The sequence below is a fragment of the Siniperca chuatsi genome, linkage group LG9 (assembly GCF_020085105.1).
Source record: "Siniperca chuatsi isolate FFG_IHB_CAS linkage group LG9, ASM2008510v1, whole genome shotgun sequence".
NCBI lineage: Eukaryota > Metazoa > Chordata > Actinopteri > Centrarchiformes > Sinipercidae > Siniperca > Siniperca chuatsi.
Genome location: NC_058050.1, coordinates 21637330 through 21661660, shown reverse-complemented (window position 1 = coordinate 21661660; position 24331 = coordinate 21637330). Strand labels below are relative to the sequence as shown.

At 39.7% G+C, this 24331-nt stretch overlaps 1 protein-coding gene and 1 long non-coding RNA gene across 5 annotated transcripts; one reads left to right on the top strand and one right to left on the bottom strand.

Moving 5' to 3' along the window:
• Positions 1–2395: 2395 nt before the first annotated feature.
• On the bottom strand, positions 2396–8946 carry LOC122881011. The gene is made up of 2 exons (XR_006379082.1): positions 8808–8946; positions 2396–8205 (listed from the first exon to the last, which is right to left on the bottom strand). It is a non-coding gene; the product is annotated as an uncharacterized LOC122881011 (long non-coding RNA).
• gapdhs (glyceraldehyde-3-phosphate dehydrogenase, spermatogenic) lies at positions 8822–21770 on the top strand. 4 transcript variants are annotated; one of them, XM_044206637.1, is made up of 11 exons: positions 8822–9148; positions 17896–17955; positions 18226–18322; positions 18728–18834; positions 19589–19679; positions 19785–19903; positions 20068–20149; positions 20295–20446; positions 20585–20747; positions 21031–21128; positions 21270–21770. In XM_044206637.1, the coding sequence occupies exons 2-11, from the start codon at positions 17927–17929 to the stop codon at positions 21337–21339; spliced, it is 1008 nt and encodes a 335-aa protein (XP_044062572.1). In that variant the 5' UTR covers positions 8822–9148; positions 17896–17926; the 3' UTR covers positions 21340–21770. The 4 variants fall into 4 exon arrangements, with proteins under 4 accessions (XP_044062572.1, XP_044062571.1, XP_044062574.1 ...); XM_044206636.1 differs by having other exon boundaries at positions 8949–9120; XM_044206638.1 differs by lacking the exon at positions 8822–9148 and adding an exon at positions 13087–13281.
• The last annotated feature ends 2561 nt before the right edge of the window (positions 21771–24331 follow it).

Genomic DNA, 24331 nt, shown 5'->3' with positions numbered 1-24331 from the left:
TAAAAAATCAGCTGGTAAAAGAAATTGGAAGCTTATCATCAAAATCTGTGCAGATTTAAGATTTTTTAAACAGGTTCCTGTTTCAGTGTTAAGTGCACAATAATGCCTCTAACCAGCTGGAATTAACAGGCGTGTTGATGAACATATGGCCTGACAAATCACAGTTTAAACCTATTCAACCTAAATACTGAGTAGACTGCAGAGGGCCCAAAGAAAAATGGGTTCCCAAAATATTTAGAGCCCAATTGCAATCACAGTTGTGGTTCAAAAATGATCTAGGGTCACTTACGCTTTTCTGGACTGGAAAACAAATTAGAAATCAAAGAGTATGGGGGGGGGGTTACAACAGTATTCTCCCCTGTAATGCTGCACTGTGGCGACACCGACTAAATGGATGGAGAAATAATCTAAACTGATAGCCGTAACATTAACCTATGAGGAACAGTGAGGAAAATACGTCCTCGGCTTTCCAATGGGACTGAAGCTCACAGCGTCTTGTAAAGCCGTGGTCAGGTTAATATTGGAGTGAATGGACGGCTGGAGCAGTTCCTCTGAGCGTTACTTTAGTGCTTCACACCCGGTGCGTCTCATACAGATATATTTGACGACCTGGGAATGAGACGGGTTGAAAAAGCTGTGGTGATGTTAAAGAATGTGGTCTTGGTAGACACCATTATCATCATGCAGTATACAGCTCTTGCTCCTATGTATATTTTAGGCATGTAACATGTAATTTTGTTTTTAAAATATTTTATATTCAGTTTCTATATGTCTTTTACTGTTTTAAGCTAAAAATAATTCTCAGAAATTAAACAAGAAGAAGAAGCTGGGTTGTACAAAGTCCTCTCTTTAGGATATATCCTTACAGAACTTTTCTTCCTGTGGTGGTTTCTTTTATGGAAAAATACAGTAATACATTTTCCTTGATTTCATGCACAACGTGTTATTGCATGCAATATTTTAAGAATAAAGGAAAATGCATATGGACAAAAACATAGTGCATTACGTAATTGTTTCTTAAACAGCTTCTTTATCTTCAAGGAAAATCTTAACCTCCATGACTTCTAGATGTATGAAGGCCTCAAGAAGCCGAGACAAATAACTTTTTAACTACCTTAAAGGCCCAATCTGTAACGTTTTGACCATTTAAATTCATAGTTAATATATATTCTTGTGTTATATATAGTTTTAAAACAAAAATGCCTCACATTTTATGGAAGTATAGGTCAGTTTGACTGCCGTGTTTACAAACATTATGACAAAACAGAAATGAAAATATCAGTAACATATTATATTATTAATAACTTATTATTTAGTTATATAATATTATTATATTATATTAGTAGCATTAGTCCCTGTATTAAAACACCTATCAATGATTTGAGTAGTGACATTGTAAACACTGTTTTGAAATTCTGTGGTGAGGTGCAGATTGTGTTTTTCCAGCTGTTCAAAAACTGTTATTAAAGGATTAGCTTTTGCCTCTGTTTATGTCTTGTTAGTAGTGTGTTAGTTTTGGTCAGCGCTATTATGACAAAAAGCATGTCTGCTGAATTTATTCCATTTAGTGTGGATTTGTAAGCTACTGGGTTTCAGTCTAAAATTATCTGTTACATACAGAAACAAAGTCATTATCTATTCTGGTAAGAGTTTGCTCATCTCTCTTTCTGACTCCCTCTCTGCCCCTCTCTCTACCTCACTCTCTGTTCCTCCAAGAAAGTTTGCTCATCTCTCCAGAGACCCACCTGATGTTTTTGACAGAAGGTGAGCAAAAGAGAAGAGACACGTTGTACTTTCAAGAATGTCGTCTTAACCTTGCCATACCACGTCTTACACACACGCAAGCTCATCACATTTCTCGCACACACATGCGTTTGTGAGGACATTCCACTGACTTGCTTCGTTCTTTAAACCTTAAACCCTGACGTTTACCCAAACCACTAGATGACTGAACTTTTGCTCTTGTGCTGAATTCAAACCGCAACAAGCGGTACAACACTCAAATAGAAACACAAAACATAAACTTTGTGTATGCACATCACCTTCGCAACTGGAAAACTAATTAGATGTTGAACATGCACTGAAATGCACACCACATATCACACACACACACACACACACACACACACACACACACTTTAGCTATGCAAACACTAGTTAAATGATCGTCTTTTATGCCACAGTCAAATATTGTTATCTACGAAGAAGTGATACCGCTGACCCTATCTGACTTAGTCCAAAGGAACACAGAGAAAATGAGACTGAAATGAGATAGAGACAGGAAGAAACATTTAAATTCACTGCAACTCACTTAGAGTGCTTTACTGATTTAACATTGCACACTTATAACATTGTCGGAGTCTTTAAAAAAAAGGATCACAATCGATGCAGCAGACCCAGAGATATCTTTTTTATTACAACCATTCTTCTTCCTTGTCAAAACCCGGCGTCTACATTACCCACAATGCAACTTGACCACCGACAGTTCAGTCGGAGATTTGGGTGTGTTATCCTAGTAGCAGCTATTGTAGCGTCAAGCTGCTATAGCCTCAAGCAGAGATGAGGTGTGGGCTTTATTCAACTGTATTCACATATGCAGTGGTACTTTCCAAGACCTGTAAACTGACTTTGATGTGTAAAATCAGTGGAGCACCCCTTTAAGTTCAGCTAACATCAGTCATCTCAGCTCACCTCAATTTGAATCACTATCCTCATCTCTTGGTATAACATTCTTACATAACAAATTCAAAATCAAATCAAAAAAAGTAAAATAAATTGGCAGCAAATGTGGAGATATTTCAGCTCCATGCATTTGAATGAACAGTAGAATTTTTGGCTCAAACATATACATATTGCGGTTGTGTGACAGTAGAGAGTGGACTTGCTGCTGTGATTTTTTATACTGTACACCTGCATCTAATCAGTTACTGTCATGCAGCTACTATAGAATAAACATTCTTTGCCCACTGTATATGACTGATAAATTAAAGTGTTTTTAATCAGACTGCCAGAATGTCAAATACATCGCTGTGGCAGCTCAGTGGAATTTGAGAGCAGTTTATTGCACAATACGTTGTTTGCTTCCACAGCGAAAGCCAGCCAAAGTAAGGAAAGGTTAAAAACTGGCACAGTCCCACACACCGCTGAGGCTGATTGTAGAGTTATTACAGGCAGTTTATCCCTCAGATAGACATCACTGTACGAAGGACTTGATAGAGTCGTTTCAGAGCCAGCAGTGTTTGTAGGAAGCTGCCAAATCCAGGTTGAGGATTTCAGATCAGATTAACAGACATCCTACTGCAGCCTCCAAGGGAAACAAAAGTGAGCTGTGATGAGGTGACACTTCCAGTCCCTCAGTGTCAGGCCAAAGAAAACACAGCGGAATGGGAGAGGCTGGAGAGGAAGTGGAAGAGATATATACAGTAGAGAGACAGGTAGGTAGGAAGGAAGGTAGAAATGCAGGTGGATGGACAGATTGATTGATCTTTCTCTCAGCTCACTGTGTAATTATAATGGTGCCTCCACACTACTGGAAAGCATTTCACAAACATAAGAATTATATAATGTACAAATTCAATTAAAAAAAAAACTATACACAATGCAGGCATTAGGTATAAAGGATATAAAATCAAACATTAAAGGCAGTTTTTAAAAAGGGGAGTGAACATTAACAGTTTAATTGCTGAAGTTGAATACTACTGTTACTGCCACTGCTGTTTTCTTTTTCACATATGACAAAAGAATTGTATGCATGTTGTTACTATATATGTACTATATACACAAATACAGCCTAACCAATCACAAAACTCATTTAATTAAAATAATTACAGTAAAAACATGGACAACTAAAACACATTTTTTTGCCTTTACATTTTGTTGAGATCAAGACATCTTTTTCCAGAGACTTGTGCACAAGAATATGCAGTATAAATATAGACAAACACAGAGAATTTCACAGACTGAACAAAATAGACATTAGTTCCACTATTAAATTAAAAGAATTATAGTGCTTTAAAATGCTTGAATATGTTTTAAAATCTTCATAAGGAATGAGAGATTTTAATGTTTTAATGTGAAAGGCGAGGCATCAGCTCATGTCCGCTATAAGGTCTGTCCATGACCCAGCCCCCAAAGCTGTGACTGAGCCATTGATTGTCTTTCATTTTGGAGTCGATGATGTGTCTTCCTCTTCAAAAAGACAGTGCTTTGCATGTAGTATTGGCAGGTCTATGCTGCTCTCTGCTGGACAACACTGAAATGCAATACACCACTTTATTTTCTGTGTTGTGATTTTAATGAGGCGTGGAAAATTCACGTCACAATGAAAAACAATTCATTCAGTTATTAAAGACTGAAAAAAGGCTAAATCATTGTCATTTAATTATGACAAAGTAAATGCATACATAAAAAACAAAAGCAAATACAAATAACAGTGTGTATTGTACTTCACTTTATTTCCGTGTTTGATTTATTTTCATTTAGGCATTTAAAATCTTCCATACACTGGAGGTAAAACACTTTCTTCAAGAGAATCTTTATGTTAGCTGTTCAGAGGGGAGAATCATTCACTTTTCCCCAGCAGATTTACTCAGGATTCAAGCCAGGACCTTTACCTTCAAGCAGTCTCTCATTGTTTGGCTACCATTGCCCTCCACCATTGTCGGGCTCAGCCAGAAAGTTTGGAAAATTCTGGAAATGCTGCAGCCCCAGGCACATGCTATGTTTAAGTGGTGTCAAGGGTTTAAAATGGACTAAAGATGGCTTTGCTGTATTTCATCCCTTATCCTTTCCATCTTTCCTTTTATTTTCCACTGTATACTTTCTTAAAAGGCAGATACGCCATAAAAAATAATTGTTATAATGAATGTTTTAACTTTGGCTAAAAACCTGGCCCTCTAGGCTCTCTATCCAGACTTTGTGGTTTACTGATGCTAAGCAGCTCTTGGCATGAGTGTAACTCTGCGATTAGTGCCCCTTTAAACACTTATAATTCACAGCCTATGAAAATATTATCAGAGAAGACAGGCTCTCTGCCTGAGGGGGTCAGGAGGTTGTTTTAATGGTACCATGGGCTCAGTGTGTTAAACTGTTCAAGCTCACAGCATTAGGGTTGTCTTAAATCACTTTCAGTGGGTTGAGAATGTGAAGAAAAACTATACGAGATATAATCATATGTGTATGGAGTAATGTAAATGTGAAAATTAGGCATAATGCTCTGGCTGTTAAAACAATGACATAACTGGAGCATGTGGAAATTATTTTAAAAGTTTGAATTATAATGACAAATGGTTTGTTTTTCCAATGTTGTGTGTGAGGGAAAGCCTGAATTCTCATATGTTCACATCTGCACACACCCCCACACACCTCCGCTAAGACCTAAATTTCCTGTTAAGTAGGAGGTGTATATGAAAGATTTGTCATTTGGCTAGCGGCTCATTTCAGCTGACAGTTTATGTAAGGAAGTTTCAATATCAATAAACACTTTGTTCTGCTACACAGGTGCTTTCCGTTTCCAAGACATAATCTGTGGTGTGTGGAGGAACGAAATAATGAAAAATAAGGTAGACAAATAAGGTAGACTTTATGAATGGCAAACAAAGCCACAGAATGCACTAAAAATATTGTTTTTCTCATATCATCTCATAACAGATAAATATAGAAAAAGCTATACACTGAAAACTTATTTGCTAACAGTTGGTAGAATGGAATAGTCAAATCATTATGGTCAGTGCAGACTGAGCTCTTTTTCTTCTCTTATTTCCTGGTAACTCCCCATTGTATATTGTAGTGTATTGTCTGTTTAGAGTCTGTTTTGTTAAGGTTGAAAGTCTTTTAAGTTTTTAGATCCCCTGACAAACATTAAATTACTTTCTTTTTCATGGCAGTAATTCACAGATTTTCTCAACGTTGTTCTTAATAACCCAAACAAAGCACACATGACAGATGATTAACATTTGAAAGAAATATGGCAGTTATTGATTAACTGATATTGATTGGTTAACTGATAAACTTAACACTTTCATTAGACACTGATTTATTGTTTATTTATTATAATATTTGTTCTTATAGTAGAAACATTCATTAACATATCAGATTTAACTGAAAGTGAATAGACACCAACACTGACCCTCGATTGATCCTCACACTGTAAAGGCAAGTTCGCCCCCTGCTGCACAAAAAAGAAATTGTATGGGTAGTGTAAAGTTTTTTACAATTGGTAACTCACATTTCACTATACTGAGTTCACTTTTTCAAAACTGTTCAGACGGTTCTCTTTACTGACATGCAGCTCAGCACAACACATCTCACGTCCAAACTGCACAAATGGAACCAAAACTTTTGACACACATCTCAGAATCACCTCTTGTAACCGACCACTGACAACATTTGTCTGCCAACAGTAACCCTTTGTCACTCATAACACAATGACCCAAAAAAAAAACCCCTCTAACAGGTAGCATTACAATATGTAACACTATTGTCTCTGAATTATCTTTTATTTATTTATTTATTTAGCATAAAACAAGATTCTGTTACAGTTTTTTACAATTGCTAAGTCACATTTCTGTATTTTGTGTAAAAGCAATGAAAAGTGATCCACAGTTTGGGCCACAATTGTTTTGAAGAAGTGAACTCAGTATTGAGAATTGTGTGTTACTAATTGTGAAAAACTGTAAATGACCCTCAAGTTGGACAACTCTTCTGTTTCATCCTACTGGACCATGTCACAGTACCAGTCATTATGTTGTAATTTTGAAATAAGGTTTAGGGACCAGGCCAAAATAGGGAATATTATGAAAAATAGACGGTGGACCTTGAAATGTCTTCAAATCCTCACCCTGCTATAATATTTACACCAGGATGCTGCCTGTCCAGCGTGGTATGCAATGAAGATGCCTTTTGAATTTCAACTATCTGTGGAACTTTAATCAAGGAAAATAGTTACCAAGCATACATTGTTTGGTCCGAGAGCAAATGGTTCTTCAAAGGTTAAAGGCAATGGACAAGGTGCTTGTTCTAACCTAACAGCACCCTGTGCAACCATGGGACACATCCACATCTGTCCCAGTGGCTCCAGACATTGTATCCAGTCCAACATTTACAGTATGCCACTAACCAACTGTCCTGTTGCCTTTCCACACATCCCTGCACTGCTTGATGCATTTATGGCCCTTTCGCCTCCTCACCATTGTACAGAGCTGTTTAGTATTACAATAGGGCCTCTTCGTAGTAGTGAGTCCCAGTGCGAGGTCACAACAAACATAATGATAGGTTCCACATTTACTGCCTCAACTGCTTTCGCAACAACTTCTTCGTCTGTGCCAATCTGAACACTTTCCAGAATTTTTCACGGATAAAATAAAGTGTTTCCACTGCAACGATCACCACAAACATTAGAGTTCCACTTTGACAATAAACAGAGGTCCTCCTGAACACCATCCTAAAACCTACTGTATACTACATGTAGTTAATTGCCCAAACTATGCTGACAGTCAACAGAAATAGCGGTTGCAAAGAGTCTTGTAAGGACAAGGCACAAGGGACTGCCTTTAAAGTACCCCTGCACAACATTTCAGGACTTATTCGTATTGATTTAAAATCTAACATAAACAGGAAGATTGGTGGTTTGTCCAGGAGATGGCGCCATAGTTTCACATCTGGTCCTGAGTGGGCCCCATGGTTGTGCTAAAATATTACAAAAATTTGCCCACTCTTACAATTACTAAATACTTTGATTTTGTTTTATTCTAAAACAGATCCAATGCAGCATTAGCATGGGTACACTTTAAACAAATTATGAGCATGACCTGAACTTGGTCAGACAGATTAGATATCTAGATACTATGTGTAAGAATGATACATATAGACATCTGGGAGGTAAAAAAAAACAACAAAAAAAAAACTAAACAAGCTGATGATATGATAACAAGAATTTCGTGAAACTATCTGGGTGATATCTTGAACTTAACTTCCCTTTGCATTTTGGACCACTTCGAGCAGGACCAGCTTGCTAAAATATAGAATCTAATCTTGCTTTACAATGCGGAAATAAACGCCAATCAGAGATGACGAAATGCAAGAGTGTGCGTGTGCTAATCATGTTGGTCAACGAGCGTTCCTTCCCACTTGCACTGCAGGGATTTCCCAAGTTACACTACTGTACGCATCCTCCCTCACGTAGCCTTGTTCTCAGTCTGACACGTGCTGTGACATGAGGAGAGGAGAGGAGAGGAGAGGAGAGGGGGAAAAGAAGGGAGGAGAGGAATGGAACAGAATAGAAAATAATAGACCAGAACAAATCAACGTAGGTCTAATTAAAATCTACTCTTATTTTTATAGACCAGCCTGCCTCCATGGAAACATTAGTTTCATGACTACTTACATAACAGTGCTGCATCTATCCAAATGGGTACACACACACACACACACACACACACACACACACACACGCTGCATTATAGGCCATCCAGTCTGCAGTCCTTTACAGATCAATGCGCAATGGAGGCCTGGTTATAAAACATTTGCCTGTAGGCTATAGATCATGCAGTCCAACAGGACCCCGCCACATGCAGAGTGACCAGCCTACCAATTACATTAATACTGTGCTACTGTGACTGTTGTAATCTACAGCTGCTAGTTTCCTGTCTCTGCCTATTACAAATAAAGGTTGTCCATGTATCGAGTTATGTTTCCCCAGTATTTCATCACATCAACGTGACCAAATCTGTTCATGGTGGGACAACGGGACAAAATGCTTCATCATCCCCACCACTTCCACGTTGTCGTCCTGTCAGTCTCTCTCTTACCTCTCATTTGTCCGTGTCTGTCTTTCTCTCTGGTATATATTATCTTTCATCATCGACACAACCCTCAGGTCTACGATATGAGTAAGATGTGTGAATAAGACGTTAACCAGACCAGTGATTCATCCCTCTAGTTACTATGGCAGCCGTTGAGAGACCGTGACCAGTCCCTCGTTCCGAATGGAGCCCAGCAGCAAAGGATGACGTGACGTCATGTCGCCAGGGCGACCAGGCTCCCCGAGGCACGTGTCCTGTATAAAAACGGAAGGCGGCACTGTGAATTGCGCACACAGACTCAAGAAGCATCATCCGTGAGGTAAGCCGCAAGACCGTTTTACCCTTCAGTAAGTAGAGATCCTTCTAACAGTTGGATTACACAAATGGGTATAAATTATCGAAATTGAGGACGTTAAAAGTATTTCACACGATTCAGCCTTCACTACAGTTTCAAATGTTAGCTTGTCTGTCGGTGCAGAAATGTCGGCCAGCCATAAATAAACGTGGTTAAGTAACGTTAGCTAATGCAGTTTTAAATGACATTTTTTAATCTTTACTGTTAAATTTGTTCCATATTTTCCTGAGACTGGCATCACTAAAAGCCGTAAACGACTTGCGGAAGCCAGTGGCCACCCTGTAGCCTGTATGGTGAATTTGGTATACCAGCTTTATTTTAATTAGCCACGTATCCGTTTAACATGCACGTGAGGCAGGCGAGGGGATGAGCCCAAAGCTCATTTAGCCTTAGAATTTGTAAAGCAGCCTCGCAGGATGCACGCTGCAATGGCACAGCAAAGAGAAAAGCGAGGATGGGAGGAGATGCGGCCATGGCCTTGTAGTCTGGAGAGGGGCTGGTCGTTGGCCTAATGCTTTCTGCTAGAGTCGTGTCGTGTTGCATCATTCAGCTTAAGTTACATCAAAATCCTCTAAAGCTGTAAACACTCAAATCATTAAGATGACAAGGAATGGTGCCTTATTGTAAAGAAAATCTGCATAATCATGGTCCATTCATAATGTATAATTCATTCATCCGAAGCTAAATTGTCTTACTGAGCGGGTAACGTGACATTGGCAGCTCCCGTTGCTGCATCTTTGCGGAAGTGGATTAGTCTCCATGTTATGTAACCCAATCCAAAAATATATATTACCGCGTTTATCAGAACAAGATACTTAGTAATAGCCTATCTAGATAGAGGCTGGAACAGTAAACCCTGACTGTAATGCTAGCGCTGCATTATTGTGCTGAGCTGTAATAAAGCCAGCATACGCGGTGAAAGACTATACGTGAACGGAGGTGAAGCTACGTGCCTCCCTTGGTCTTGATGATGAAGTCTGTCGTCGTTGCGCCATTAGATTTCAGAGATGAATTGCACTCTCGCAAAGACAGGAAGCAGAGGCCATAGTGATGCAAGAACCGTAACGGGACAAATGAACAACCTTGGCTATATTTCATGTCGAAAGATGAGAGAGGCGTGCGGAAAGCCTCCCTGCGATGCTTTTGAAGGGCAGCACTGCCTGTACAGTGTCGCATGATTCTGCCGCAGTTTGACTCCAGACTCGACAGACCTGTTGATGCGGTTTGCAAAGAGGCCTGCGCTTTTTAAAGCAACAATAGCACACAATTAAAGTCCATCTCCAGTTTATTAAGCTACCTAACCAACCATACAGTATATATGTGCAACAAGGGTTTAATTAGAAAACTGAATAGTGGAACTAGTCAACCTTGTTCAGTGGGGGGAAATTAACAGGAGAATGGATGTTTAAAAAAGAAGAAAGATGTTCTTGCAAAATCCATATAATTGGGAATGCTAATGTGCGTTATTTTCTTTTAGTTTTCAGTACTATTTATAATAACAATAGTAGTAATACAGTACATAATACTGTATTATTAGTTGTGGCAATCACTGTTTGCTTGCAGTTACTTCAGTCGTCTCACGTAGGCGTGGTGCATGCAGATGCAGCCATGCCAGGCCTTGTCTCACTGTTGAAGGTCATCACTCCAGCTGAGGAAGGTCACAGCAGGCCCAGAGCGGCTGTAGTGATGCTCACCAGCTGCTAATCTTTATTTTCAAGATCCCTATCAACTTGAAAAGGGTTATTCACACTGTACTCATGGATGGGGAGTCACACCACTTAGCTCAGGATCTGGATGACTGAAGGTCACTAATAACAGGCCCAGTGCTGCCAGGGAGACGCTAAATATTGTAGTCAAAGCTGTATGTGTTGCCAGACGTCAGGCCCTAGGATCATAATTTTGGAAGAAAATTTGCAGCTATTTGCGATGCAGATAATAGTATTGCAGTACTTTTAATTAACATGATTTATGATTATAACCTCCCTCTAGATTAATTTATCCAACATAATTTTAAAGCACATATATAAGTTTCTTTAGAGTAGCTGTTCTTGTCCAACATTCAGTCTAGTGAATATAATAAAAGTGATTGCGACAAGATGTCCAAATGAAGTTAGTCTACTAGTTTCATAAATGCATTTGCGGTAGTTAAATGCTACACCAATACATCATGACAGTGACTAGTATTGGTCAAAGATATGCATGTTCTGAGATATATTAATATTTATTATTAGAGACACAGGGACATTCCTTGCATATGAGTGCAATAAGTTATTAGCTTGTCATGTCGCTCATAACTGCTTTGACATTCATTCTGCTGTTGTAGGTGTTGGAGATCAGGGTGTCAGCCAAATGTCTAAAATGTAAATGTCAGTGACTGTGTGACCAACATGTTGCCCCTTTGCTGAGCAAGGAGTAAACTAGTAGCCATTGAGATTAGCTAGAGCACACTAGCATCACACATGACATGCTATTCCAGCCCATCAAGGACTACAGCCATGTTATTAAGGAGATGTGGACAATCCAAACAAGCTACTTGTGATGTATGTAAGTGAGAGGCCATGGAGTGTCTATGACTAATGTCATAGTGGACTGGATTCTCAGGTGCTTGCTGAAATAAGAATATAGGCATTTTTTTTCCTCTATCAGATTTGTGTCTGTGTGTTACTCATGTTGGTCATGCCAGAGAATGTTCCTCTTCCCTCTGGTACACACTTTAGGGCAGGCTGCCTGGGTTCAAAATCAACACAGATTAGTTTACTGCATCCTGCAGTTAGTGAATAATCACTGCTACTAAAAGGCAATTTTGTCATGAGACTAATTTACTTGGGTCATTCATTCTTCTCGAGTTGGTTATGTCTTGTCTTTTCTAGATTAACACAAGTTTTCCACTTCAAGGTAGTGTGGTTGTTTTTAGATGAGAAAGTTCTGCTCTGCTCTGCAGCTGACTTATCGAGCAGCCATCTTGTCCAGGATGTGTGCAAGAGAGAAGGAACTCCGGAGTGACTCAGCACTCTGCGCCTAACCGTTGACATTTTAAGGAAATAAACCCCACAGTAGGGAAAGATATACACAGCTGGGACATATAAGGACCCTACTTGTACAACAGAGCAGTTGCTTTGATTTTTTATATATATTGCAGTTATTCAAAGGTACAGGCGTTTGTATAGCTAGTACAATATGAGAAAGGTAGCAAACACAGGATAAAACTGCACTACTGTACTATAGCTTGAGAGAGGAGAGCAGGCGAATGACAGCGTCTAAGCCTTAGGAAGGATATCTGTTGTCTGCCTGCTGACACAAGCTCATACAGTGAATCCTCTGCAGTTTGATACAGCACACCTTTTACTAATTCATGATGGTTGGTGTGTGTGTGTACATGTTGTTTGTGTGCATGAACAAGTTGTTGTTGAACTGCAATAGTAAGTTACTACATTTATAAAACCACCTTCCTTATCTTAATTTCATTAATCCAGATCTATGTATGTATATTTGGTAACAACAGCAATACATAAAGCTATTAGCACTATAAATTCAGTGTCTGCTTATCATGTTAATTCGTCACTGATGGAATGTCAAATAGAAACAATGAACTTCTTATCTGTCTGTCCCTGTCAGCGGGAGACTGTGCCTGCTGAGTAGGACACAGTCTGTGGTGTTTGTGTGCATGTGTCTGACTGGTGATGTGATGGTGTTGGACATTTAACTGACTAGTTTACGGCAGCAAAGTGACGTTGCCTCAGTGATGAGACTATAAAAAGAGAGGAAGCAGATATACGAGGAGATGAAAGAAAAGATGAGCAGAAGAAAAGTTAAGTTGCAGACAACGCAGAAAGTTTGGCTCCACTTCACTAGTGTGTGCATGTAAGGGTGTGTAGCTGGCATTTATTGCTCAGTCTCTAATGTGTTTGATTTATTTGATTCACAGAGAGGCGGGCAAGAAGAGAAAACATTACCTAATTGGATAGTCTGCCTGGCCTCTAGCCAATCAATGCACTGCAGTGGAAAACTACTGGAGAGAAAGAGGGTGTGACAGAGGGGTAGAAAGCAGGAGGAACGTTTCAATAGGCAAGAAACACTGAAAGAAGGGCGGCTGAAGGAGGAAGACTGGGGGAGTGGGCAGGAAAAGTAAGGGCAGAGTCAGTGACTTCATTCACTCACTTACAAATTTCCAAAGAATACACAAACTTAGGCAACCCAAAGACTGAGTATACTAGCTTTAGTCTAAACTTAGCCTCTCCTGACATGAATATAGGTCATAGTCATCACTCACAACATCACCATAGTGAATTATGTGAATGGTGTATTTAGTATGTGTGTGAACTGTAATACTGTTGGAAAGATGTACAGTAGTCTATCTGTGCTCCTCAAAACTCTGGTCCATATAAGGATTAGCAGCAAGTGACTGGAGTCCACACACACACTTGTTGACTGTTGACATATTACAGAGAAAAGAAGAATCAGTGTTTTGTTTGGTGAAGTGTTGGTGCTTGACATCAGAGGAGGTGTTGGAAGAATTGAAATGCTGTGTCATGCCCTCTCCTCTCCCTTGCTCTTTCATTCGTCCAACAGATTTTTTCTACTTTTTGAGATTTTATCACCCAATGCAGCCTGTTGTCTTTGTCCTTTTCTGGTCTACTGGTTATGAGTCATCTTTCCCCCAGTGGTCCCTCCGGTGCACATGCATACACGCAGGCATGGTGACCCTGTCCCTGGTTAAACTCTGTGTTTGTGTGAGGAAAATGGGTCACAGGGTTGTGCTAAATGAGGGGGACTAGACGAAGTCTAGTGGTGAGGGCAGACAAATGGGGCGATGGAGGGACAGTATTGAATTTTAATGATTAGTTTGGGTGGTGGGAAAAGGGGAGGGGAGGTATATGGAGCCAAAAAAAGTGAGGGAGAGACAGATGAGAATGAACCGGGGGAGGAATTAAAGGACAGAGAGAGAAATAGTAGGTGGATGGACAGATGAGATAGAACGAGAAGTAGGGTAGAGTAGACAAGTGAGCAGCTTGGTGTACTTCCTCATTAATGAGGATTGAACAATAGTAATGCTTCTCTGATTGGGTGGTTCTTCCCTTTGTCTAACCAATCAGAAGAATCATGTGTTTTACTCACATCAGCGCGAGTAAGACACATGAATCAATTCAGATGCAGAGACTACCATTGACGAGAGCTCATTTTGACCAAAATAACATTCACTGTTATTGCTGTGAGTTCAGTTTGATCTTGGCCAAATGTAAGCTGCATGAGTTTTAGAAAGCCCCTGCCCAGAACTGGGCAACTTTGCTTTCAATCTTTCTATGGTTTCAGTACTTGGCTCTGCAAGTCAGTCCTTTTTGGATATTAATTGGGCTCTTCCTTGTGAAACCACAGTGTAGTAAATCTGCAATGGGTTTTTAGAAAAATGTCGAAGGAACCTCGCTACACTTCATATGTCTGGCCGTCTGTCTAATGAGTGTCAGCAGATTGCACGCTGCAGTTAACAACATGTAACTCCTTCGCTCTGCTCTGCACAATACTGCCTCTGTCTGTGTGAGTGCTGTCACTGAGTGTGTGCTGAATACCAGATCAGTGCTGATTGGTCTACAGTCAAAAGAGGCAGGACTGTGTGGTGGAGAAGTGGGAAGAGCTGCTGGCTATAGAGTTGATTACATTTTTTTCCTATTGCAAAATGGCATTAGACAGTTTACTGCATATGAAAACCTTAATGTTTTGCCACATATAAACATGGGATAATTTAGGCTAATTATACTGTAGCAGGGATCTAATCAATGTTTAATGGTGTTTTATGGTTTATTACAACATATTTTGCATATTTTATGCCAAAACTGCATGAGAGTCTAACACTAAATTTGGAAGCTGAACAGTGGTGCTACAGTAGTATCATCTCTCATGGAGTATGATGTTGACATTCATTAAAGCAAGGCTTTTCTTAAAAATAAACGATGTTGACGAATGAATGTGGTATTATTGGCAATGGCGTATGGGTTATTTATTAATTCTTTTGCTGTATTTTTCAGTTAACCAGAATTTTGTTAACTGTGACGTAGTGGTGAGACTCTGTGTCCATCATAGTGTTGGAAATTCACTTTTCTTCTAGGGCACTGGCTGCCCGGTGTAACCCCTCCCTTTTCTTCCCTTGATTGGCCAAAGCCCCACACTGTTGCTAGGCAACAGTTTACAGTAACATAGAGTGTGGGGGGGGTGTCACCAAATACATACAGGCAGACTGACTCACATGCACCTGCCCCATATTAAAGTCTCTAAAACTTGCCAAAGTCAGGTTACTACATACCCACATTTTCATGGCTTTAACTCAAGCTACTAATTAGAAAGTATCATTTTATGTGCACAGCAAAGTAGTCAAGTTGTTAAATTTTCCACATTCCAGTCTGTCGAGTCCCATTTTCCATGTGCTTTAGTGCAGCAGAATAGCCCACTCTGTTTAAAAAGTAGTATTATTTGTCAGTAGAGCAGCCATTTATGTTGGAAAACCCAGGGCAACTGCTCTGTTCAGAGAAAATGGAGAGGTTAGTATAGAGAGAGAGAAAGCCAACAAGAGACAAAAAGTGCACAGGTGATGGGGGTGTAGAGTTCAAAAGAAGAAAGAGTTTGAAAGCACAATAGGTAATGGTGGGAACCAAGTACAACATAGAGGACCTCTCTCTACCTCTCTCTCTCCTTTGGTGACCTTGTATTACTAGTAGTCACAGCAGAACACAAAATGGCTGCTTTACACTGAAAGGAAGGTACTACAAATAGGCACACAAGAAAAAATGCTCCAAACAAATATGACCCTGTTAGAAATCTGACAGTTGAAACTGTGGCACACTGTGTAAATAAGCTGATTCTGACTGGCATCAAATGGGGTTACAGTTCCAGCAAGACAGAGCGTCTATTTGTTCTTAATAACAAGTGAATAAATCCAGGTTAAAAAGTTATTATCTACCATTGTTCATGTTTGAGAGTGTGTGGTAGAATGAGAGTGATGATTTATCCTAATCTGGTTGCCCCTTTAGTCTATTTAAAGTGCTCCCACAATGCATTTCATCAAATCGACAGTCTGTCCTACATGCTCCCCACTGAGACACACACACACATACACTTCACGCAGACAGAGACACACACACACACACACACACACACACAACAGATTAGGAGATTACAGTAGTCTAAAATGACAGCCAACCAGTTTCAAGGACAATCCGCGTTGCCCTTACTGACTCTACCTGCGCCTGTCTCACACAGACACACACTCGTTAGCTACTGGTCAGGCTAGCACCTGGTCAATGCTACTGAGTTACCATATCTGTTCACCTGTATGAGTAAGTGTTTGGATACATGTTACAGACAGAAATCTCTATACATTTGTAGAATTTAAATAAACCCTAAATGAGTCCATAAGTTAATTCAGCTGGTGGTTGTTTAAAATCCAATGATAAATTGTTAAAACAGAGCTCACTTTTAATCCTAAATGAACATATAATGCAGTTTTTGGTAGTTTTCTGTGCTGAAAGGCAGGTCACATGACTTGGTATAGATTTGGGAAGCTAAATATGATATCAGAGTGCGTATCCCTTCTAACAGACAGGCCAAGGACAGCAAAGGAGAGGAAGAGGTGGAGTTAGTGAGAAGAGGAAGGAGGCGAAGTGGATGCAATTGGTAGAAAAGATGGGGCCTGTAAAAGTAGGAGGAGAAGACACAGGAGGTGTGGAGAGGAGAAACGGGCGGATGAGTGTAAAGTATGAAAAGGAGAGGAAAGCAGAGGGGAAAGGAGGTCACATAGTTGAGACAAGCCCAGACACGTAAAAAACATGCTATTTGACACTGTATTTTTCCATCACTGACAATAAACAGAATCACACCCTTGCAGCTGCAGTCTGTTATTCTATATTCTAAAGTTAACCAGCTCATCTTGTCACACTAACTTCACGAGCACACCAATGTACTGTACCACCTTAGTGTTTTTTTTACCCTTAAGTGCTAATGCGTCACACCGCCTGTCTGCTGTACTGTGAGGCTACTGCTACCAGTCTTTCTTCATGTTCTTTTAACATTCCTGTACACAGACCTTGCAGCTGACACCACTAAATAAAATAACAACATACAAATATGTATGCAAATGCATAATTTTTCATGAGAAGCTACATGAAGGCAGAGGGTGTCCTGATAGCATGCTACTTCACTTCGCTCTGCGTGTGGAGAAGACACGCAGGGAGGATAGGACATGGCAGATGGTATCAGTGTGATGGTCAGTGTATATGTAACAGGGTGAGGAATAAAGGAAGAGCTGGCCAATTAAGAAAAAAAGTGAGCCGTAACGGCAGGCTTTATAATAGCAAGTTAAATAGAGGGTTCACACTAAAATGGCAGATTGGACATGGTCACATCCACAGCAGTGGAACACACACACACACACACACACACACTATGTATTGCCAACAGCTTAACTAGCCTGATTAAAGCCACCTCCTGCTGCCAGGGCAACAGTTTGTCTCAGTCCAAGCACTCGCGTATACTTTTTGTTTTTGTTGTCAAGCCTACCATTGTATGTTTAAACTCAAGGACAAAGAAGAGAGGGCATTTGCTGGTACGTTGTTAAGCTGCCGTGATTTCTGGCATCAAGAACAGATGCATTTTTTGTCTCAGTCATCTGACTGACTGCCAGCTAGAGGACATTACTAAGTGAGATTGAATAGCAGTAGCTGTTTTTCTAATGTCATTTTTCTTTCCCCCCAGGTAATTTAATCCCCCCCAAGCAGCAGCAACCATGTCAGACCTCTGTGTTGGAATCAATGGGTGAGTTTGAAACGCTCACACATGTTATAAACAGGATGGTTTAGACTGATTTTAGGATGATTAGTATAGGATGTCAGTGAAGCATATATTTCCACAAAAATATCTGATGGTTAGTAAATGGTTATGAAGAGGGATGATTTCATGATTTATTGCTAATGGGTATTAATGGGCAGGTCTTCTCTATGGTAGGTAAACCACTGGAAGTTAGGCTGGAGTCTGCAATGACATGACACTATTTTTAATCTCTTTTTCTCCCCCCTCACTCTGCAGCTTCGGTCGCATTGGCCGTCTGGTCTTGAGGGCTTGCCTTCAGAAAGGCATCAAGGTTGTGGCCATCAATGACCCCTTCATTGACTTGCAGTACATGGTGAGAAAACTTACATGCACATACTTGCTTATTTTAACAACATTTATTTAATAATTACTCACTTAAAATACTGGGTAGAAAAACAAGATTTAGGCCTGCAGTGTATATTGTTGAAAGTGGCTGGTTTACAAAATAACAAACAGAAAAACTTACTAAAACTGACCCATAGTTTATACGTTTTATCATTTGGTTGTAATTCTTTAGTCAGATGACAAGCATAGAATCAAACACCACCACTGACTCCCAAAATCTCCCTGGAAATGGAATTTGAAAGAAAGATTGTTTAGGCATTGTGTTAAGATAGTACAGTGTTATAATTTTATTTTTGTGATGAAGCAACCAGAAGCCACATGCCTCTTCAAACCCCTGCCCTTATAAGCCCATCATTTTCCTCCCGCCTTCTAGGTCTACATGTTCAAGTATGATTCCACCCACGGCCGTTACCATGGTGAGGTCTCCCAAGAGGATGGCAAGCTCATCGTCGATGGCAACGCCATCTCTGTCTTCCAGTGGTAAGTGTTGATGTTGATGTTAACTGGTGGCAATAAGCTTAAATCATCAAGTGCCACTTCAGTACCATTTTAATTGTATCAGAAAGGTCTCTGTAATAGAAGCAACCTTCTAAGAAATCAGTTTGAATTATTACATACTTTTTTCATTTTTAAGGTGAGGTATGTTATATATGCCAGTTTGACCTGCTGGTCTTTAATATCCAGAGTGAATTCCAGGCAATGGAATGAGGCTTTCTGCTGCCTAGGGCCTCACTCATATAGCTGCCCCTCCATCCGTTGTTGTTTTAGTCCATTGAGTAATGGGCCTCTTCTCTGCAAAAGGCAACACCAACAAAAAGGAGGGTTATACAAGAGACATTCCTGTTCCTCTTTGAGCAGTAATTTGAGTGTGAATTTGTGAGGTTTCTTGTTTATACCACACCATCTACTGTTTTTGGCAAGGCTCTTAACCTTTACATCCCACAGTGTTAATTGAAAATGTATTTTTACTTCTGTTCATTACTAGCATGACATTATCCAAAGAGGCTCTGCACACTAATTTAGAAAGCACAGGATATACTGTTCTAACAGGATTACCCCTCACTTTTCTCTCGCTATATGTATACTCATTCTCTCTGTTTCAGTTTTTTTGTTTTTGTATCAACTTTTATAGTGTTTTGATGTTACTTTGTTTTTGTCCCCCAAGTTTAACATTACTAAATGGTAGTGATAATCACTTCATCTTAGTCTGACAATGTTCTTTCTCTGACTCTAGTATGAAGCCAGCAGAGATCCCTTGGGGCAATGCTGGAGCCAAGTACGTTGTCGAGTCCACTGGAGTCTTCCTCAGTGTGGAGAAGGCCTCTGTATGTACACACATACACACATGCACATATACAGAAACAAGTACACAAACTGCCAGATGGTCCAGTTTCTAACCTGTGCCCTCTTTCTCTCTTGGCCAATCATAGTCTCATCTCCAGGGCGGAGCTAAGCGTGTGGTTGTGTCCGCCCCCTCACCTGATGCTCCAATGTTTGTCATGGGAGTTAACGAGGACAAATACGACCCCTCCTCCATGACCATCGTCAGGTAACATACTTTCGGTCTTGGACATGCATCCACACTGTACGTTTTTAATTTTCACAAACGTTCCCAGATTTAGGTGGAGCAATTACACACTTATGTGTGTCAAGAGAACTGAATCTAGTCTTGAGTCTGGTAGTTAGTGACCGTGTCTGTCTTTCTGTTGATAGCAATGCCTCCTGCACCACCAACTGCCTGGCCCCCCTGGCCAAAGTCATCCATGACAACTTTGGCATTGAGGAGGCTCTCATGGTAAGTCACAGTAAATCTGTGTTTGTGCTCTGAAAACAGGCATCAATTTGACTACATACAACCACTGTTGTGACTAGGGCTGGATGGTACTGTTAGCCTTATGCCAGAGTTATTGCTGTTGCTAATATGATACTCCTCTCTGTAGACTACAGTCCATGCTTACACAGCCACCCAGAAGACAGTGGACGGTCCCAGCGCCAAAGCCTGGCGTGATGGCCGCGGTGCCCACCAGAACATCATTCCAGCCTCCACTGGTGCCGCCAAGGCAGTTGGCAAAGTCATCCCCGAACTCAACGGGTAAGGACAAACACATTTGTTATCAGCCTGATAATAAGATGAACCTTTTTTAATTGTGGCTACGAGGCTAAAAAAACAAACAAAAACATAATGTGACACAGGTCCAACATCTCTCTTTTGTCCGTCATCTTACTCTAGTAAGCTGACAGGGATGGCGTTCAGGGTGCCAGTGGCTGATGTGTCAGTGGTGGACCTGACATGCCGTCTGTCCAAGCCTGCATCTTACTCAGAGATTAAGGAAGCCTGCAAGAAGGCTGCACATGGGCCCATGAAGGGAGTGCTGGGTTACACCGAGGACCAGGTAACACCCAAAGTTATTTCACATATACAGTATATGTGAAAGCAAATGCATGGCTAGTTATAATGCCAGAACTAAAATTGTAAGTTTAGTGGGGATAGGGTGAGGTGGGGTAAAGAGGTTAAATTAACTGTGATTAATTTTACTTGAAAGTAGACATTCAAAAATATTACCTCTGTGACTGACTGTGATTGAGTTTGTATTTTGCAATTAGTCATGTATTGCCTAAGCTGTGCCTGGCAACACTACAGTATATCTGACTTGTAGTGTGTTTTGTGTTCTCCAGGTGGTGTCCTCTGACTTCATCGGTGACACCCACTCCTCCATCTTTGATGCTGGTGCCGGCATCTCCCTCAACGACAACTTTGTCAAGCTCATTTCCTGGTTAGTTTTCAGATGTCTTGGTCAGCCCCACATGTTAAACAGGAAGTTAGGGTTAATCTAAAGAAGAAAAAGAAAACACTGTTTTATCTTTTCAAAACCGAACAATTAATTTCTCTTTATTCTTCTCCCTCCTCGCTACAGGTATGATAACGAGTTCGGCTACAGCCACCGTGTCGCTGACCTGCTGATGTACATGCACTCCAAGGAGTAGACATTTCCTGTCCAAAAAGGAAGTCAGGAAAGGGACCACCCCAACCATCCTCCTACCCCCTCCCTTCTCTTTTACACACGGGCCCCACCCATAGCCAAGTCATAGCATCACGGCCCTTAGCTCTACTCTACTACTACTACGTAGGCAGCAGCAACAGTGTGTTTGAGTGTTCTGAGTTTATCTGTTTTTTCCTTTAATGACGAGATGATCGGTCGGTGATAGTAATTGTGTCTGTGTGCCCCCTCTCCACCTCCCACTGCCACTTTAGATGTGTCGTTATGGCTCAGTACTATGGTAATTACTGTATCCATCTCCCTTTTGGTGTGTTTTAAAGGCTTAATCACCAGTGGAAGGAAGAAGCTGAGAGGCAGAGCTACTGAAACTCCGCTTAAGAGTAATGAGATAAAGAAATAAAACTCGAAAAACCTCAAGCTGTCAAGTTGTCCTGTCTCATTATTATCATCATCTGTTCACTGTGTCCTATGGAGGCCCAAAACTGACAAAATGTAGAAAAGGGCTATCAGACAAATCAAAAATATAACTGAATACATCAATAAATTATATTGTTAGATAATTACATTAGAGTACAAGAACTATAAAGCTTTATGGTTTTAACCTCTAGTCAGTTTGTAAAAGAAAAGAAAAGCTTTTTTCCATTAACACTAATCAATTGATAAAACAAATAAAAACTGAATACATTTTACTATATATATATATATATGTATATGTATATATATATATGTGTGTATATGTATATTATGTATATGTATATATATGTATATATATATATGTGTGTATATATATATATATATATATATATATATATATCTCACTACCTTTTTTCATTTTTCAACTCCATTTTCCAAATTTTTTTTTTGTGTTGGCACACACTTAAACTAATTTATCTAGTCTATATTTTCCAACATCTTCCTCACCACATTTCCAATTTTCCTCACTTTACTCAAAATATAAATCTATATTTATTTTCACATTTCACATTATATTTTGTGTCCAGGTGTAATTTATGGACCAAAAATGTGCATTGACATAATAAAAAGGAAGCATCCTAGTAGGTAAGACATATACCATATATAATGCATGATTCCCATTTCCCTCTCTCTCTTCCTCTCCATTTCCTGTCTGCATCTCTACTCTCACCTAAAGAAAAATGATAATATATATGAATAATTATGTATATAAAGAACAAATGGTCCAAGAACATAGGCGGCTGTATAGTCAGAAGTTAAATTAAAATGGGGGAAGTAAGATGAAGGGAAATATTGATTGAACAATTAAAATTCTCAGTTCAGTCACCACCTCTGTATTCATGAAAAGTTGCCTTTTTTACTCTATGAATGCTGTAGCAGGTGGTAGGCAACTCACTGGAAACATCAGCTGAAGACTCATTTAGAAAAGGTAGAGTGACTCCACTGTTACCCCATTCCCTGTCTCCTCCAAGTCATTCTCTGGTAGTAGACAGTGGTGGAGAAAGGATGGTGCAGCCACAGGAGGGAACCTTCAGAGCCACCTGCTGCCTCTTTTAGGGTACTGCAGCAAGACACGCTGTAGGCTGCATCCTAATATAGAAGAAATGTTTCCCTTCTGCTTCTTCCTGCCTCGGTCAAGTTACTCCCTCTTAAAAGGAAAATGTTAATAAAGATTTTGCTGCAGTGCCACCTGCTGTTTCACTGAACATACTGGAACAACACATTTCAAAGGACTGTAGAACTTTGGGCATAAGTATGAATTGGTTTTGAGAGGAATGTGTATACTATTAACAATATTACTTATTTTTATTTAAAGTCAGCTTATACCATGTGGGTTGTTTGTTTTTTTACTGTATGATGTGTTTTAGAAAATTACGAGTGTAAAATTTAAATAATTCAGAATAAATAGTGTAGCCTATATGTTACACATTTATTAAATATACATTAGATGAATCAATACTAGTAATAATCATATTATGCTATTTTTATCTGTCCTTTAATAAATATGTTTTAATTAATCTTAACATTTTATCACCAGGAATTTTTGGGGCTTTTTTTAAGTTGTTGTTTTGAAATCAAAAATGTAAAGAAAACTTCAACTTCAATGACTTTTGGACTCCAATGGTATGGATGGTCACTCCAGTTGCTGTTGTTTAACAGCTGTTATTGTTTGTTTTGCTTGCTTGTTTGTTTTTATCATTCCTTATTCAACAAAACAATAAGACTTTTTTTTTCTTGTGGCTGAATTGTCTGCTAGTTTTCAACCAAGGGTGTCACTTTGTGTTGAAAAGTGGTGGGGACATAAGGGCTCAGATGAAAACACATTTTTTAAATGGTCTTCATATGTGATTTTAGGAAATGCAATGGGGGGATCAGTATGAGGTCAGAGGAGATAATTACAGCGGGTGCAAAAAAATTGCATAACGGCGCATCAAAAGGGCATAGCCTAGGCTGTTACAGAGTCGATAATAAACATCAGCATCATGTCAATCGAACAATGCCAAAATCACATCTACTGCAAAAAGCACCAGTGCATGTCAGTCAGCCCAGCGATAACAATATCAAATATTTCTGCCCTAAAATATGACAAAATAGAAACAACTGAAGGAAGAACGTTAATGTTAGCTAAAGATAATAAATCAATCTTACCTTTACATGTTAAGTTAAATGGACTTGTTTCGATGCTGCATACTTTTTTAAAGTTCGAGAAACAGAGAGTTCACAAGAGTTCACAAGTCAAGTTCAACCAATCATGACTCATTCTAAGCATAAGGATTAAATATGTGAGAACATGAATTCAACTGGAGCAGGGATTAGATTCTTTCTATTTATTTATCCATTTCAATTTTAAAACAAACTCAAATCATTGAGCTGTTTCAAAAAGTGGAGGAGACATGTTCCCAGCATCCCCGGTGTAAATGACACCTAGACTTTGTGTGTCCATGTCTTTATCATTCTGCAGACATTTCAGACTGCTGTCAGCTGCTCAGCTTTTGGACAGAAAG